We start from the raw sequence: 19,801 nt of genomic DNA, 5'->3' as shown, positions 1-19,801 counted from the left end.
CCCTGAATATTCATTAGGAAGGACTGTTACTGAAGCTGAAGCTCCAATACTTTGGCCACCTGATGCAAAGAGGCAACTCATTGGAACAGACCCTGATGCTGGGAAAGACTGAAGGCAAAAGGAGAAGGGGGTGGCAGAGGATGAGTTGGTTAGATAGCATCACTGACTCAATGGACATGAATCTGAGCAAACTCCAGGAGATAGTGGAGGACAGAGGAGCCTGGTAAGCTACAGTCCATGAGGTCACAAAGAGTCAGACAGGACTTACTGACTGAACAACAACACACTGAAGTGGGCAAGTTCTACCACCTTTTCTGGTGGGGGTTCACCTTTCTGGAGGGCAATATCTATCAAAATCTTAAGCTCACATGATGTTTGACCTAGCAATTTAATTCCCAGAAATTTATTCTGAAGATCTAGCGTATTCTCATGCATATGATCAAAGACCTATGTACAAGGGTATTTGTTGCAGAATTTTTAAAATAGTAACAGAAACCTGCAAACAGCCTACATGCTCATTTACAGAGGGCTGGCTAAATAAATATGGAACATCTATATAATGATCTAGGGTGTAACTAGGATAAATAATGATGCTGATTTACATGTACTGACATAGAATATTCTTTAGTCGTATTGTTAAGATAAAAAAAATCAAGGTGAGAAAAATATGTATATTGTGAACTATTTTGTGTAAAATACAGTGTTTCAGAGGGCAGGGAAAAGAGAAAGAGGGGGTGCTTGGCTGTGTACTCTAGAAACTGAGAAGACTCGTTTGGGGTGACAAAATTGAGAAATGGGGTGTAAGATGCGAGATTTTCATTTCTGTTTTGTTAACTGTTATAGTGAAGTTGCTCAGTCGTGTCCGACTCTTTGCGACCCCGTGGACTGTAGCCTACCAGGCTTCTCCATCCATAAGATTCTCCAGGCAAGAATACTGGAGTGGGTTACCATTTCCTTCTCCAGGGGATCTTCCCGACCCAAGGATCGAACCTGGGTGTCCCACATTGGAGGCAGACGCTTTAACCTCTGAGCCACCAGGGAAGCAATTGAATGTTAGGACCTGTATTTTAACAACCATTTAAGTCTTGCTTTCACAGTTAAAGTGACCGTAGATAATGTCCATATGAAATTTTCAGAGAAAACTGAAGCACTCCATCTAACATCTGAATTTCTACCAGGATGCCAAACATGTGCCCAGGTCCAGATTATCGGGTTCTTTTTTCAGTTTGCATCTGTGAGGCTGTCCCTTCAGGGTTATGTACATGCATCAAAAATGGAAGCCAAGAATCTAGCTAATTCTACAATAGGGGCCACAGAGAGGTAGCTGTGTGCACAACTAACTCTCTTGTACCTGTTAGGGACTTATGTCTCTGGGAAATCAGTGGTTCTATTCCAGGACCTCCACAGTAAGAATATGAAATGCAAAAATCAAAAATATTCATCCCTATTTATACCATGATTTTTTTCCCCTAAAATCTGGGATATTAATTTTGAAGAGGAGAAGACATCATTGACTTGATATTCAACTCATCTGGGGAAAAAAAATAGGAAAAGGAAATAACATCTGTTGAGCAAAGAACAGATGTTATATCTTCAGAATTTTCGTCTTCATAAAATGAAGCCTGTGGGTAATAAATTTCTTTCCATTATCAGCTCCACTGAGAAATGGCCATGTCCATCCTGGGCAGGAAGGTTCATAGAATCGAGGGATTGTGTCTTGTTCACATAGAAAGATGCCCCCCCCCCCTCCGCCACCTGCCTGCCAGCCAGTGCCCAGTGATGGGAAGTATCAGTGGTTGGGTGAGGGGGTCTGTAACCAGGAGAGGGCCTGAACGCTACCCACCAAATGGCCCAGATGTAACTATCAACACTGAGTTTGTCCAGTAAGTCATGAAGGAGGTGCACACTGAAATATCCATGAGGGCCAGGGGCATGAGGAGTTACCTGCAGGGAGGCCAGGGATGATGCTCACTGTGGCTTCCGACTTGGAAGGCACAGGTGATCAGAAAAGGTGCTGGGAACACACACCGGGACCACCCCGGTTTCTCACTCCCAGGTCTCAGGGCGGTGGCGGCTGGGCGGGGAAGAAAATGAGTGTCCTGTCTAAAGAAAGTGACTTCTTCCCAAGCCAATGATCCCACCTCTGTAGGAGGATATGCCTAGTATTGCCAGGTCTCCCACTTTCAAAAAGAAGTCAGAGGGACTTCCCTGGTGGTCCAGTGGCTAAGATTCCACACTCCAAATGCGGAGGGTCCAGGTTCAATTCCTGGTTGGGGAACTAGATCTCACAGGCCACAACGAAGTGTTTGCATGCCATAGCTAAAGATCCCACATGCACAACTAAGACACAGAGCAGCCAAATATATAAATACTAAATAAATATTTTTTAAATCAGAAATACATATTTTTTAAATTTGAAATCTCCCCACATGGTAATGTCAGCAATTTAGGTTTTTTTAATTAATTAAAACATTATGTGGCATTAATAAGACATATCAAGGAAATTAATTGAACACATAGATTTCCTTTTACAACCTAAAGAGTAAACAATCCATGAACCTAAAAGTGTCAGAAGAAAAGGGTTTCATTTTTTTGTGAATTAGACACTTCAGCTATTTTCCCAAAAAGAAGGTGATATGGAATCTTCAGGTTGTACAGTCACCCTGGTTTTCACCAAAGAAACCTAAACAGACTAAATGTCTACTTAGACAAGACAACAGCTGAGGGGTAACACGGTTCATACAGGGTCTTCAAAACATCCCCCAGCCCTAAAAAATAAACTGAGAGAGACAGACTTCCAGCCTAGGTCACAACTATAAAGCAGTTCTTCAGACATACAGATAGCCAACAGGGAAAGGAAAAGATACTAAACATCAGAGAAATGCAAATCAAAAGTGCAAAACTCACACCGGTCAGAATCATCATCATCAAAATGTCTACAACTAAATAAATGCTGGTGAGGGTGTGGAGAAAAGGGAACCCTCCTACACTGTTGGTGGGAATGTAAGTTGGTGCAGCCACTATGAAGAATAGCATGGGGTTCCTCCAAAAGCTAAAAACAGAGTTACCATACCATCCTGAAATACCACTCCTGGATATTTATCCAGAGAAAACTCTAATTCAAAAAGACGAATGCACCCTTATTTCACAGCAGCAGTATTTACAATAGCCAAGACATGGAAATAACCTAAATGTCTATTGACAGATGAATGGATAAAGAAGATGTGGCCTGTGTAAGCAGTGGAATGTTATTCAGTCATGAAAAAAAGTGAAATAATGCCATTTGCAGCAACATGGATGCAACAAGAGACTCTTATACTAAATGAGGTAAGTCAGACAGAGAAAGACAAATACCATATGATATCACTTACATGTGGAATCTAAAATATGACCACAAATGAACTTAGCTATGAAACAAACACACGCACAGACATAGAGAACAGACTTGTGATTGTCAAGGTGGCGGGGAGGATTGGGAGTTGGGGGTTAGCAGATGCAAACTATTACATATACAATGGATAAACAATAAGATCCTACTGTATAGCACAGGAAACTATATTCAATATTTCGTGATAAACCATAATGGGAAAGAGTATGATAAATATATATATATACATATATATATACACACACATGTACGTATGTATAACTGAATCACTTTGCAGTACAGCAGAAATTAACACGACATGGCAAATCAACTATAGTTCAATAAAATACATTTTTAAAAAATCAGTTCTTCAGGAATAATTTCTCATCCATATTTAATGTTTCGTTGATCCAGTTTGGTGAGGGGGGAGGGACGGAGGGGTATCAATACTCAGAAAGAAAGTTAATAATAGCTTTTGTTTTTCCTTTTCAGTTTTTCTTCCAGATTTTTCTATTCCATCCTTTCCCTGTTACTTACTCTCTGTGTCAGTAGAGGGAAGCCCTCACCCCTTGAATGTGTGGAGGGAAATATGTCTCCAGGGTTCCACTGACTTCACTGGACAGAAAACTACACCACACAGAGGAAAACTGGTCCCTGCCAATCCCGTGCCAACCGTGGTCCCCTCCTGTTTGGCCCATGACACACCGAGTTCATGCCACAGCAGGACTCCCTGCTGTCGCCCCTGCCCCGAAGTCCCCTTGCTCTCTTGCTGTGCATAACCAGCTCTGTCTTTCAAGCCTCGGTCCACAGGACATACCCTCTGAGAGGCCTGCCCTGATCACCTTTTATCGCCCACCATCCACTCTTTCTACCAACCCCCTTCTTTGTCTTCCCATGGCACTCACACTATAATTTAAAAGTTTTTGTTTGTTAGTATATTTGTAGTCTGTCTCCTCTATCAGACTCTTTGCAACTTGAGTGCAAAGACTGTTCTGTTTGTACCATATCCCAGTTGTTTAAAACAAGGCCTGGTGTGTGTGTGTGTGTGTGTGTGTGTACATGTATGTGTCAGAAATCTGGGTTTTTGAACTTGAACTCTCCCCACCCAGGTTTCAGTGTCTACTGCTCCTTTTTAGTAACATGTCTGTGATCGTCAGTATTAGTATGATTTCTCTAAGGTAGTTAGTTGACCAATAGAAAAAGATCTTCTACACTAACTTAGGATGTGAAAGGAACAGTCTCTCTATGAAACCAAGGCTGGATTCAAGCTGCTCCTTGAAGCTGAGAGCCTAGGATGCGAGTGCATGTGGGGAGATGTGGCCAAAGGCACAATGTGGGAACGCCCCTGCAGCTCTCCTTCCTCCCTGATGGGGCTGGGGTCTCAGGACTGCTTTGTTCACTCTGCCTGATGTTCTTGGCCAGACCCCTCCCCTCATCTCTCCTGGGAAATCCGCGTGAGCTATGAGGCGTGGGTTAGCGGTAGGGCTCACACAGCCTCCCTCTAGTGCAATGCTAGATGATTTATTTATCCCCAAATCATTCAGCATTTTGGCCAAGGAAAGGGGAGCTGGTGAAAATTTACCAGCTTCGCATCCTTTTCAACGGAAGACTGAACTTGAATGTGCAGATAAAAAGAAACAGCAGCACAACCTGGAAGGGTCTGGGAAAGGGGCGGCAGGTGCTATGTTGAGCTGCCAAGGTGGCAAGAAGAAGCCCCTGAAGCAGCCCAAGAAGCAGCTCAGGAGACGGATAAGGAAGATAAGACATCCAAGCTGAAACAGGAGGAGGAGCAGAAGAAATCGGAGGAACTAAAAGGGAAGGCTGCCAGGGAAACGCCCCTGGCCACAGGTGGAATAAAGAAATCTGGAGAAACATCTGCTGGTCCTGGTGCCTGAGGCAATGACGACCCTTAATCCCGTTTCTGCTTAAACATCTGGATTCCCTGCCATAATGTCTGATGCCACCTATAGCTAGGAGGAAGTGTTGTCTTGGAACCTGTTCTCCATTTAAGGATAAACTTGCAGATAAAGACAGGGAGATGACAGGATGCCCACCGTGAGGGCCGCGTCACTCCAACGGGGACAGACCCCCCACCCCACGTCCACCTTCACCCAGCACCAAGCTGGTGCTCCCACGAGACCGGGGTCCGTCTCCTGGAACCTGGATTCACACCGTGGGGATGCTGCGCCCACCATCTCTGGTGGGTTGTGGAGGCAGCAGGGCTGCTCTAGACAAGAATCACGGCCAGAAGCACGCTCACCCCCAGGCCAGTGTTGCTCTCATGGCTCCCAGGCAAAGACTTGGGGATGTTAGTGTGAGGTCCCCTCCACCATGCATGCACCAGCCAAGCAGCAAATGGGAACAAGGGCCAGTAAGTGCACCCCTGCCATGGTCCCAGAGACCTCCTTCTCTGGGAAGGAGCAAGGAAAAGTTTCTCGCTTCTTCCGTCCTCCCTGTGGAAAGCCTCATGGTGAGGCGTCCAGACAGGACTCACGATGGCAAAGGGAAAGGGAACCCAGCCGGGGGTGGGTGAGGGGTTTCCTCGGAGGGGCTGGAGCAGTCAAGCTCCCGTCGGAGAGATGTGGACAAAAGAGGGCAGGGACAAAAGGATGGGGACAAAAGCTGCTCTAAGGCAGCTCAAGTGAATCTGCGCTGGAGACGCACGACATGAGTCAAGGACAGAAGATGCTTCACCTACGAACATCCCATTTCCTGAATCACAAGTGTTCAGATGCCCCAGAGCGAGAGGCTCGGGGCGCAGAGAGACCTGCTTCTCCAAGTCAGAGGTGGAGGACGATGAGTGACCCAGGGGACAAGGTGTCAGGACAGCTGGTGGGGCCAGCGGAGCCCAAGAAGGGCTCCTTCCCCAAGAGCCTCAGAGACACACAAGCAAACTGCCTCCAGACCCCAGACTGGGCAGGAAGAACAGGTAGTGAGCAGAAGATGGGGAAGCTGCCTTACCTGGATGGACGTGTGACCTGGTGTGGGCCCCGCGCACCTGCACACAAAACATCACACTATAAGACACAAGCAACCTCCCAGCAGAAATCTGTTCCCGACTCGACGAGCACCGCCTGGGCACGTTACCTGAAAATCACAATAAAATAACAGCAGCCAGGAGTGCCAGCAGCAAAGAGGCAGCAGCTTCTTCATGGTTTTTTCAGAGGTGAAAATATGATCCAAGTGGAATTCCTGAGGGTCTGTGACAGAGTTGCCTTTAACTTTCACTTCTTTGGGAAAGGGACATTGTCACAGGTTCCAGAAATAAGAACACCATCTGTTTAGCTAGAGTTTGTGAACTTCAGAGTGAGGGCAGAGTCGTGGAGAGTTAAGAGGTGTTTCTTGCCTGTCTCCAAACTTCAGAGTCTTCGGTGATCAATAAACACATTGGAGCGACCAACCGGCCCCGGGATGAGGGGAGGAGAAACTGCTTCCGATCCAAACTCCTGAAAAGCTATCCAGGGCTGGGACTGCAGTGGCGAGGCTCAGGGGGCAATCTTGGGTCCCTCACGGTTTTCTTTTGCTGTCAAGAGCCGTCATTTGTCCCCATTCAGGTCTGGAGTTGGACATTGCCCTTTTCCCTGGAAGCGGGAGGAATTGTGTCTGGAGCTCCCGGGGCTCTCTGGCCAGCGCCTTGCTGCCTAAGTTCTTCTGGTGTGACTCAGGCTTACACCTCCGTCTGTCCCCCGGCACGGCGCTCGGAGTGGAGAGAGTGAGTGATGTAAGGCTCTCTCCTCAAACTTTGTTCAGCTCTGCTCCTCTGTTTATATCCCACGGCTGCTGGATCCTTTCTGGGTCCTAACACCGGTCTGTTAAGAAGAACTGGGAATTATTTTCAGGATCTGCGGTTCTGAAGCAGAGCAGACAGAGCCAGGGTGTGGACATACCTTAGCTGCCTTCCCTTAACACCCTCAAAGTCAGTGTAAATACTAATAAATACAAAACATACAACAGACAATAAACTCTGTTTAGAGCTGAGTCTTCTTTGCCCAAAGAAAAAAGTAAGGTGATCTAGGGATGGAAAAAAAAAAAAAAACACCCACACCCATTCCCCAGCTCATGCCCTCCACAGGATGCTGGCCACTTTTCTCTTTAACCCTTTCAGAGATGAATGAAACTGTTTACAAGGTGCACTGGGCCATTACACCAAACCCCACATCTTCCCCCCAGCCACAGCATCCAGGGACCCTTAGCCAGCCTCATCTTACTTTACTAGAAACTAAAACTTTAATCTATATTGCATACATGTCCACACACACACACCATTAAGTAACACAGTTAACCCACACAAATACCAACTCGTGTCTCATGCACTGCAGGCAGATTCTTTACTGTCTGAGCCATCAGGGATGCCCCTAACTAACACACACTTAATTAACTAACACTTACCTCCCTGTACCCTCTCCAACACGTAACTAGCTGTGTGTTCTTAGGCAAGTTACTGAACCTCTCTGTTTCAAATTCCTCATCTGTAAAATGGAGGTAATAGTTTCAGCTCCAAAGAGCTGTAACAAGAAATGAGATGATACATATAAGGCTTTCAAAGCAGTGCTTGGAAAATATGTAGCACTCCATAAACGCTCGCTGTTTTTTGCAAGGAAAAAAAAAATATCACTCAATAAATGCTAGCTGTGATTATTATTATAAAGTAGAAAATAACACTCATTAAATGTTAACTAATATTATCAGCTCCTTCGTCCTGACTTTAAATGGGAACAGAGTCCAAGTACTTCCTAAAGAGGATAAGAAAAATGACCTCCAGTCTCCATGGGGAAGAACAAAAAAAAGTGATGTCAAAACTGTAAAGTGATTATTTTTAACTTGCGCCTGTAGCCCACAACCTCTCAGATGATCTGATAGCCTGAACTTCCCTGCACAGCGGCAGCAGGGTTCCAGAAAATTCCTGCGCACGTTTCTCCATCTCTTCGCACTTGAAAAAAATGGCAGGTTCCACTGTCATAACTGCACCTTTATCCTGTAGCCTAGACTGATGGCCTCAGTGGAAACTTACAGCCTTTATCTCTGCATTTCATCTGCTTTCTCTCCTTCCCACCGCCTCCCTCTGGAAGAAAGAGAAAGATGCAAGAGGAGGGGGAGCCAATGCAGACTTTCCTTAGTCCGCTTCTTAATTTACGAAACATTAGACAGATTGCTGATTAAATGGACCTGTCCCATCACTGAGACTGAACCACGCTGGCTGTGTTCTTTTTTTAACCATAAAAATCACCATCAACCCAGAGATGGTCATACTGAGTGAAGAAAGTCAGACTTGTATCATATGATATTACTTACATGTGGAATCTAAAAAAATGGTACAAATGAACTTATTTACAAAACAGAAATTGAGTGACAGATGTAGACAACAACCTTATGGTTACTGGGTAGAAAGGGGGAGGGATGAATTGGGAGATTGGGGCTGACATATATACACTACCATATATAAAAGAGATGACCAATAAGGACCTACTGCATAGCACAAGGAACTCTATTCAATACTCTGTGATGACCTACATGGGGAAAGGATCTAGAGAAGAGTGGATATGTGTATATGCATAACTGATTTTCTTCGCTGTACAGCAGAAATCAACACAACATTGTGAGCCAACTATACTCCAATAAACATTTTTTAAAAATCACCATCAGATAACAGGAGGCATCTCAGTACAATAACAGCAATAAAAACTGGGTAGAAATCAAAGTCAGCGGAACCTGCCCTCACTCCCCATAGACTTGCTTTTCGTCTCAATCCCAGATAGCAGGTTCGTGCTCATTCACATCTCTCACCTTTCTCGGTTCCTTTTCATGGGCTGAGATGAGCCCATCTTTGTGTAAAGCATCCTTTCCTATGGTGGGGGGATTTTGGAAAAGATACTGATGGAGTGTGGAATCCCATCTGGAATCCCATCCCTGTGAATCCCTTTACCAGAGGTTGGTAAAAGAATGTAAACCTTCAATTATAAGATGAGGATCCAATATATAATATGGTGACTCTAGTGGATAAGACTATATGGTGTAATTAACATTTCTAAGAGAGTAGAATTTATGTTCTCATCCCCCAAAAAAGATAAATATGTGAGACGTGAGGTGACAGATGTGTTAATTAGCTCTGCTGTGGGAGTCTTTTCACAGTGTACATGTATATCAAATCATCACATCGCACACCTTAAATATATTACAATTTTGTCAATTATACTGTGATAAAGCTGAAACAAATCAAAGGAAGCTTAAATTCCAATTAGGCTCTATTCAATACAGTTTTACAGGGATGAAACAAAGTGTAAAGTTGACTGAAAATAGGGGCTTAGCTGGATTATTCACCCACAGCTGGATATGTGTCCTCCTGCTCAGCAGGAGGACAGCGTGGAGCTCATGAAGAGCCCTGTAGAGCTGCCCAGACGCTGGCAGGGTGATGAATTCTCAGTGCCTGGTTCTCCTCTCCCTCAGCTGCACCTCCCCACCCACACAGCCTTCAACACACCATCATATTTGTAAAGAGCTCCCTGGGCAGGGCTGGCCCTGTCCCACTGGGTTCCGTGGAGATGCCGCCCCAGGAAGAACTATGATGCCCCCAGCCAGTGTTAGGGGTATAAGCAACACACAGATACCATAGACATCAACAGGGTTAGAGCTTGAGAGATGAATGCACTGCAGAAATGGTGGGAGGGAGTTGGGGAATTCTCTCTCTTAAGGGACAAGGGAAGGAAGAACATTCTGGAAAGACATTCTGGAAGGAGCCTGGGGTGTACCAAGGGCCTGTGTTGTTTCTGCCAGCCCAGGCTTCCCCTTCCCCTTCTGTGGCCACAAGTAAGTGGTCTTCCTTTGGAGGGTGCGCCCTCCATCAGCCCACGTGCTTCTGTCGGGAGGGCAGGTAGCGGGGGAGGGTGGGAACCCCCCCGCAGCACCTCCGTGCCCCAGGCCTGTGATTGTTGTACATCCTACTGCTAGGCTCTAATCTTCCCAGACCAGCGCCTTGGAAGAGAAGAGGCCCCCCACCCCCACTGGAGCTGCTATAACCCCGAAGGATCTTAAATTAAGGCTTCTCATACCCGCTTTTCCACTATAAAGAGTTACTATGGTGGAAAGAATGGACAGACTGGAGTCTGCTGAGCTCCTTCGAGGCTAGAGCCAGTTTTTGCCGACAGGCACCAATCAATTCACGTTTCCCTGGAGGAAGTTTGAGCTTGGCTTCTGTGATCAAGAGTCCTGGCGAAAGGGATGGATCTCAGAAGCTGCAGTCGTTTGTCCTTCAGTGACCTGTAGGCACAGAAGGGAAGGGGCAGGAGGGGAGGGGGGACAGAGAGAGAGGTGGAGCTTGGTTGCTGGCATCCCAGGCCCTCTTGCTCATCACTGCTGGTCCTGTCAGCCTCACTCCTTAGTCCTACGCACTGGGATGATCTTCCTGATAGCAGCCCCTGCCAGCCTCACTCCCCACAGTGTGCCTTTGCCCGCCTGGGGCCCCTTCCACTTGACAGATGAGATGTGGGGGTGGTGGGGGCACGTGGCCACATGCATCATTACCCAGAACTGGGGCACTCACTGACAGGGAGCAGCCCTGCCCAGTGGGTTCAGGACCCAGCAGATAAACACCCCCCTTCTCTTCTACTCCAGGGTTGGCAACCCAATAACAACCTTTGAATTGACTTTCTCATCAGCCTGTTTTATTTCCCTGTAAAGGCAATGGCAAGCCACTCCAGTACTCTTGCCTAGAAAATACCATGGATGGAGGAGCCTGGTAGGCTGCAGTCCATGGGGTCGCTACAAGTCGAACGCGACTGAGTGACTTCACTTTCACTTTTCACTTTCACACAATGGAGAAGACAATGGCAACCCACTCCAGTGTTCTTGCCTGGAGAATCCCAGGGACAGCAGAGCCTGGTGGGCTGCCGTCTATGGGGTCGCACAGAGTCGGACACGACTGAAGCGACTTAGCAGCAGCAGCAAACACCTTCATGCCTGGAATCAACCTCCAAGAAAGCTACACACACACATTGTCAACCCCAGGCTCTGCTTCTGGGCAACCAAGAATAAGATTGACCATCAGAGGCAGATGAACTTAGAGCCTGTCATACAGAGTGAAGTAAGTCCAAAAGAGAAAAACAAATACCGTATATTAATGCATATATATGGAGTCTAGAAAAATGGTACGGACAAACCTATTTTCGGGGAAGGAATGGAGAGACAGAAAGAACAGACTTGTGCAAACAACAGGGAAAGGGGAGCGTAGGACGAATTGGGAGATTAGCGCTGACATAATAGACTACCACGTGTAAAACAGATGGCCAGTGGGAAGCTGCTGTATAACACAGGGAGTTCAGCTCAGTGCTCTGTGATGACCTAGAGAGGTGAGGTGGGGGTCGGGGGTAGGAGGGAAGCTCGAGAGGGAGGAGATCAGTCAGTTCAGTTCAGTTCAGTCGCTCAGTCGTGTCCGACTCTTTGCGACCCCATGAATCACAGCACGCCAGGCCTCCCTGTCCATCACCAACTCCCGGAGTTCACTCAAACTCATGTCCATCGAGTCGGTGATGCCATCCAGCCATCTCATCCTCTGTGGTCCCCTTCTCCTCCTGCCCCCAATCCCTCCCAGCATCAGAGTCTTTTCCAATGAGTCAACTCTTCGTATGAGGGAGGAGATATGTATATATAATATGGCAGATACCGATGCAATACTGTAAAGCAATTATCCTCCAATTTAAATTTTTTTAAGAAAAAGACTAAGCCTCAGGGGTGACAGTCCCGTAGGTCCTGACATGCAGGTAGAGCCTCATAGAGTCACTGGACACCCTGAGGTCACATGCACAATTCTGTTTGAATGCAAACACATGAACTTTTGAGAGGAGAGTGTTCCATAGCTTTCATCCAATTTCCAAAGAGGAGGGGAGGGTTAGAGCTTAAGAAATTGTTGAGTTTGGTGGGGGGGAGGGTTCTAAGAAGACTGCCTAGAAGACATGGCTAACTGCCTGCCCCAAATCCAGTCTCTCCCTTCTCCCCAGGCAGAATCCCAAGTGCATGGGGCAGCGAGGGGGGACTTCACTGGTGGCCCAGTGGTTAAGACTCTGTGCTTCTACTGCAGGCACATGGGTTCAATTCCTGGTTGGGAAACTAAGATCCTGCATGGCCAAAAAATAATAAGTGCATTAGTGTGCCTGTAACTCAGTTAAAAACAGTGACTTCCCTTTCAGCTGGGGTGACCAGGGTACCACGCACAGTGAGATATAGGCAGATGCCTGTGGCACAGCCTTCCAAGAAAACACTCTTGACCTTTGCTCTTCCTGAAGCCTGCTGATCTTCACCTTTTCTCTGGCCCAAGCACAGAAGTGATGAGAAGAGACGGAGCAGCTGTGCTGTGATTGTGGGCACGGAAACCCAAACTTTTCTCCAAGGACATGGAAGGCTGGAAAGAGCACTACCCCCTTCACCACAAGAGCAGCCTCCACATCTACAAAAGTGAGAATTTCTTGAGTCCACCAGCACGCGGAGGTCAGGGTGCCCACCAGGCCTGAAATGTGAGGAAGACAGACCCCTCTAAGGAGAGGTGTGCATGAGTCTTGGCTCACATGAGAGGGGGCATGAGGAAATGGGGCCCAGACAGGTAAGGAGAATTCAGCAAAAGAACTGCAGTGAATTTGGAAAGGCAGGTGTGAGCTAGATGAAAGCGTAAGGCCCCCTGTTGCTGCAGACAGAGGGGAGTTCACACCCCAGCCCAGGCCCTTCTCCATGATCAGAGGTGCTAAGAAGAAGATGGTGGTGGTGCGAGCTGGGAGGCAGCCTCTCAGCAGTGTTCACAGGAGAAGTGAGTGGCCACCATGGCACAGGCATGACACCTGTCTGGACCTTCTCCACCAGGGACCAAAATCCTGACATTACTGGAGAAGGACAGCTGCCACTGCACCCCAGGGTACTGGGGAGAACTTCCGTGACTGGAGGAAGGCAAGACACCACTCTGTCCCCGGAGAGGGGCAGAAAGGTCCCCTTGTACCCAAACAGGGAGAGAGCCACTGAGGACATCTGCCCACAGTGCAGGGCAACCTGAGCCTGAGGCTGACCAGGGAAATGGACTTCCCACCACCACACTTCCAGGCCAGCTGGACTCATCATCTTAGGAATGGGAGAGGCGAGAGCATGGGGAGCTGTTCTGGCTGAGGAGAAAGGCCTGGAACTGAAAGTAGAGCAGGAACAGTGAGGAACTCCCTCTGCTGAACAACCCCACCCCAAGTGCAAGGCTATGCCAGAGGAGACTGAAGCCGGTGCAGTGCTGACGGGAACCATGGCTACAGAACCCAAGCCAGCTCCACTCCCCACCAGACTGATTTAACATGCACATACATGCAAGCAGGCATATGCACACATGCATATACACACACGTGTGTGTGCACATGCACACATATACATGCATGTGTGTGCATGCACACACAAGCAAACCTGTACTCATGCATGCACACACAGACACACACACATACACGTGAACATGTGCAGACACATACATATACATGCATGTGTGTATACATGCATATATGTGTTCACATGTGTGCATATATTATGAACATACATGTGCACAAGTAAACATGTGCTCGTGCATGTACACACATACGCGCACACACATAACATGCATAGATGTGTAGTGCACAGTTATAAGTTAAAATGCATGCTTATGCATGCATGCATTATACACATGCATAAGCACATGTGTACACTACTGCACACACACACATTAATGCCCAGCAGAAAAGAGCTGTTGTACTCTTTTCCCAGCAGCAGTACTGTTGACCTCAGTCCTCACTGTGTTACACCTGATGCCCAGCATTTATTCTAAAAGTATGACACACAAAAAAGCAGGGAAAACCATGTCTAGAGATAAAAAAAAAAATCAAAACTATATCAGAAAGTTTTAAATAGCTGTGACTAATATGTTAAATGCTTTAGTGGGAAAGTGTGACAGTATTCATGTACAGAAGGGGAAATTCTACAGAGAGATGAAAATTATAGGAAGGAATCAATGGAAATGCTGCCACTAAAAATAAAACATAACAGATCAAACACTCCTTCTGGGAGCTCATAAGCAGATGCAATACAGGCAGAGAAGGAATCCGTGAACCCTGTGATGGGTCGATTAAAATTATCCAGGCTAAACGACAAAGTAAAAAAAGGAACTTCTAAAAACCAGAGCATGAAGGAGCAGTGTCCAATATTCTCATATGTGTATACTGAAATTCCAGAAGTAGAAGTGAGAAACTGAGACAACAAAATATATTTGAAGAGCAAATAACTAAGAATGCTGGAAAATAATGGGCTACATTTAACCACAAATTAAAGAAGTGCAGACAGTCCCCAAAAAAGATAAATCCCAAACATACCACAACTATGCACACACACACATGTACACACACACAGAGACACACACAACACATATGCATGTGCACATTCATCATGCCACACACATACAACACAGAGATGCATGTGCATGTACACACACGTGTACACACGTAAAGAACACACATATGCATGTGCATATTCCTCATGCCACATGTACACACATGCACACACACCTCACACACCAGATAAACACACCATACACACAAACCACACATCCCTAGACACGTGACATCAAAAGAGAAATAAGAGAAAAATACACATTACATACAGAGGAGCAAAGACAAGAATTACAATAACCTTCTTATCGGAAAGTATGTGAGTCAAAAGACAATAAAGTGAAATATCTGGAGTTTGGGATGGTAGGAAGAGGGAAACTGTGACTCAAAAGTCTATACCTAATAATAGTATTTTTCAAAATGAAAGAAGAGACTAAGAATAGGGGAGTGAGGAGTGACTGATCCTGGGTATAGAGTTTCTTTTGAGAGATGATAAAACTGTCCTGAAATTAGAAACCAGGGATGGTTGCACAAATCATGGTTTGATATTAAAAGTCATTGAATTTTGCACTTTAAAAAAGTGAGTTGGATGGACCTAGAGGATCGAAACCAGGTCTCCCACATTGCAGGCAGATTCTTTACCAGCTGAGCCACCAGGGAAGCCCTCAAGATATCCAGAAATGGTTACAATTGAGGTAAATAGGAAAGACTATTTATCTTATTTTTAATTGCTGTAAAACTTGAATTGTCAAAAAAAAGAGTAGAACATGCTGTAGGTTGATAGCATGTGTAAAAGCAGGATGTATGAGAAGAACTATAGAAGAAGGGAGGGAGAAAGTGTGAACATACACTTGTGAAGGGCCTGCCCCACACACAGTGGTATAATATGGTTGGAAGGTAGTGTCAACTACAAATTGGCACTTGCCATCTATCTCCATAGGATTAAGTCATGTGCTGCCACAGCTGCTGACCTTCAACAGCCCCTGAAAGGAGTTCAGGGTGGAGAGCAGAAATAGGCACCTTGTGCTCTGGGAAATCTGGCAGGACAGGTCTTCAGATAGATATTTTCAGGAGCAGATTCTATGAGCCCAATTCTTATATCTCCTCATATTTAGAAAAGTGTTAAAATCCTTCATGGTGACAATTGTTCTTCATGACTAGCACAAGCTTCATGAGACTAGCAGAAATCTTCTGGAGAAATATGTGCTTGATTGCATGTATTCCCACTTCACCATATACTGGCCTCTCTGGGGCAGGTTCTCAGAGTTATCTGAGGTGCTGGCTCCCAGGCTGCAGTCCTCATTTTGCCCCCAAATGGAACTTGACTCAGAACTCTCGCATTGTGCATTTTTTAAGTTAACAGTAGCATGTAACCTATTAAAGAAATATATCCTTCGATAACCATTGGGAGAAAATGCAGTAAACCTTACGACAACCACCAGAAAAAAATGTTTGCTATGCTAAGTCACTTCAGTCCTGTCTGACTCTGTGCGACCCCAGAGACGGCAGCCCACCAGGCTCCCCCATCCCTGGGATCCTCCAGGCAAGAACACTGGAGTGGGTTGCCATTTCCTTCTCCAATGCATGAAAGAGAAAAGTGAAAGTGAAGTCGCTCAGTCGTGTCCGACTCTTAGTGACCCCATGGATTGCAGCCTAACAGGCTCCTCCGTCCATGGGATTTTCCAAGCAAGAGTACTTGGAGTCGGGTGGCATTGCCTTCTCTGAAAAAAAAAAAAAAAATTTATAGAGGTACAAATAACAAGCTAATAATAATAATACATAAGGGCTTTCCTGGTGGCTCAGATGGTAAAGAATCTGCCTGCAAAGCAGGAGACTAAGGTTCATTCCCTGGGTTGGGAACATCCCCTGGAGAAGGGAATAACAACCCACTCCAGTATTCTCATCTGGAGAATTCCATGGACAGAGGAGCCTGCTGCACTACAGCCCATATGGTCACAAACAGCTGGACACAACTGAGTGACTATACACACACTCCAATAATACACAAAATAGAATCATAGTAAATTCTGAATTCATCCAGAAGCAGACCATAAATGAGAGATAAAAAGATAAGGAAGGACGAATGAAACAAATAGAAAATAACTAGCAAAACAAAGAAAAGAACTGGCAAGGAGAGTAGATTTTATTCAGTCACCACATTGAATCTAGTTGATCCAAAAACACCAAACAGAAGACAAAGATTCTCAGACTGGATAAAATAGAAAGACCAAAAAATATACTGTCTATTATAAGAAACACATTTTAAATATAAATACACAGCAAGGTTAAAAATTAGACAGAAAAGATATATCTTGCAAACACTAGACAAAAGAACACTGAAGTGGCTATATTATCAGACAAAGTAGGTTTCAGAACAGAAGGGTTTTATCAGGGATAAAGAGAGTCATTACATTACAAAGGGATGAATTCAGCAACAACACGTAACAACTCTAAATATGCATTCAACGGACAAAAGAAGCACAAAATACATGATACAAAAACTAGTATAAGTGAAAGAAGAAAGAGGTAAACCTTCAGTTATATCTGGAGACTCCTCTCTCAGTAATCAATAAAATAAGTAGACAGAAAATCACTAAGGATATAGACCTGACCAACACCAACACATCTATCAATGTACGTTGCTGGGGTATATAATGACATTTATAAAACACTCCACTCGACAACAGAGAAATGATATCCCTGTATACGCACATAAAGCATTAACTAATTGTGACCCCATGGACTGTAGCCTACCAGGCTCCTCCGTCCATGGGATTTTCCAGGCAATAGTACTGGAGTGGGTTGCCATTTCCTTCTCCAATATTTAAATGCACATAAAACATTAACCAAAGTTGATCATAAAAAGAACCTCAATAAATATAAAACACTGAAATCATATAAAATATGGTCTCTAATCAATGGAGTTAGACTAGAAATCCAAAGGAAAGAGAGCTACCTGGATTGGAGGTGATGAAAATGTTCTAAAATTAGATTATGGTGATGGTTACATGACTGTCAATACTCTAAAAATACTGAACTGTACACTTTAAATCAATGAACTTTAGAGTATATAAATTACTAGAACTAACAAGTGAGCTTACCACAGTCACATGAAACAAGGTCAACATAAAAAATTTATTGTATTTTGAGATGCTAATTCTTTGGAAGGAATGATGCTAAAGCTGAAACCCCAGTACTTCGGCCACCTCACGCGCAGAGTTGACTCATTGGAAAAGACTCTGATGCTGAGAGGGATTGGGGGCAGGAGGAGAAGGGGACGACAGAGGATGAGATGGCTGGATGGCATCACTGACTTGATGGACGTGAGTCTCAGTGAACTCCGGGAGTTGGTGATGGACAGGGAGGCCTGGTGTGCTGCGATTCATGGGGTCGCAAAGAGTCAGACACAACTGAGCAACTGAACTGAACTGAACAAGGAATGATTAGAAATTAAAATATAAACGTCATTAATAATAGAGTGCCCCCAAGTGAAATATGCATGAATTAACAAAATATGTACAAAGAATATCTAAATAAATGGAAAGATGCACTGTATTCTTGAATACTGTTAAAATATCTATTCCCTCTCCAAGTAATCCAACTCATATTCCAATTCTACAACCCCAATCAAAATCCCACTTTTTAATATATATATATAATCAACACTGATTCTAAAAGGAATATGGAAAGGCAAAGAAACTGGATTAGTCAAAACTATTTTGGTAAATATGTACAAAATTGGAGAGCTTTAAGACATTATAAACCTGCAGTCATCAATAGAGCATAGCATTAGAAAAAAATTATATGTTTAAATAGATGAAATAGACAAGAGGATGCAGAAGTAGACCCAAACTCATTGTTAATTGATTTTCAACAAGGGGAACACAATGGAGAAAGGATAGATTTTTCAACATATGAGACTGGGACTATTGGACATTCACATTAAGGGAAAAAAAAAAAGACTCAACTGAAGCCTTGTCATGCAACAAAAACTTAGCTCAAATTGAATCATAGTTCTAAACATAAAATCTAAATATATAAAACTTCTAGAAGAAAACATGGAGGAAATATTTGTGACCTTGAGTAAGGCAAAGACTTACTGGAAAAGATACAAAAAGTACAAACCATAAAAGAAAAAAATGAGAAACTGGACTTCATCCAACTAAACTAAATGTTAAACCTAAACTCTCAGAAAGACAGTAAGTAAGAAAATGAAGACAGAAGACTAGATGAAAATATCTGCAAAATGCATATTTTCATAAAAGACTCTTAAGTCTCAATAAAACAACTCAGTACAAAATGGATAAAAGGTCTTGAGGACACACTCTACCAAGGAAGATACATTTTGATGGAAAATTAGCATCCTTTGCAATGTAGAGTACATGAATTTAATCTTTGGTCAGGGAACTAAGATCCCACATGCTGCAGAGCAACTAATCCCAGGCATCACAGCTACTGAGCCCCACACTCTAGAATCAATGCACAACTCACAACTAGAGAGAGTCCGTGAACTGCAACAAAAGATTCTGCATGGTGCATCAAAGACCCTGCATGCTGCAACTAAGACCTGACACAGCCAAATACAAAACAATAATTGAGAAAAGAAGTTTTTAAATAGGAGATACTGTTACACCCATATAAGATTGGAAAGAAACTACGAGGCCAAGTGATGGTGAGGAGGTAAATCAACAGGAACTCTCAAACATTACTGCTAAGAATGTTCCAGCCATTTGAAGAACAAGTCTTCAGTTTTGTATAAACCAGTCCATTCTGAAGGAGATCAGCCCTGGGATTTCTTTGGAAGGAATGATGCTAAAGCTGAAACTCCAGTACTTTGGCTACCTCATGCGAAGAGTTGACTCATTGGAAAAGACTCTGATGCTGGGAGGGATTGGGGGCAGGAGGAGAAGGGGACCACAGAGGATGAGATGGCTGGATGGCATCACTGACTCGATGGACATGAGTCTGAGTGAACTCCGGGAGTTGGTGATGAACAGGGAGGCCTGGCATGCTGGGATTCATGGGGTCACAAAGAGTCGGACACGACTGAGCGACTGAACTGAACTGA

At 44.7% G+C, this 19,801-nt stretch overlaps 1 protein-coding gene, 1 non-coding gene and 1 pseudogene across 3 annotated transcripts in view; 2 read left to right on the top strand and 1 right to left on the bottom strand.

Annotated features, from left to right (window-relative positions):
• Window positions 1-7,128, bottom strand: part of ADGRD1 (adhesion G protein-coupled receptor D1) — a 176,253-nt gene extending 169,125 nt beyond the window's left edge. The window contains exons 1-2 of one of the 2 annotated variants that reach the window (XM_027567068.1): window positions 6,455-7,128; window positions 6,329-6,365 (exon numbers count right to left, since the gene is read on the bottom strand). In XM_027567068.1, coding sequence (XP_027422869.1) covers window positions 6,329-6,365; window positions 6,455-6,520 — 103 coding nt within the window. In that variant the 5' untranslated portion in view covers window positions 6,521-7,128. The remainder of the gene's footprint in view (window positions 1-6,328; window positions 6,366-6,454) is intronic. The other variant, XM_027567069.1, reaches the window with a different exon arrangement.
• On the top strand, window positions 2,206-2,278 carry TRNAW-CCA. The gene has a single exon. It is a non-coding gene; the product is annotated as a tRNA-Trp (tRNA).
• On the top strand, window positions 5,051-5,320 carry LOC113907628 (annotated as a pseudogene).
• Window positions 7,129-19,801: the final 12,673 nt, after the last annotated feature.

This window comes from Bos indicus x Bos taurus, chromosome 17 (assembly GCF_003369695.1).
Source record: "Bos indicus x Bos taurus breed Angus x Brahman F1 hybrid chromosome 17, Bos_hybrid_MaternalHap_v2.0, whole genome shotgun sequence".
Classification (NCBI taxonomy): Eukaryota; Metazoa; Chordata; class Mammalia; order Artiodactyla; family Bovidae; genus Bos; species Bos indicus x Bos taurus.
Note: the sequence above shows the minus strand (reverse complement) of the source record. Positions and strands in the feature narration are given on the sequence as shown.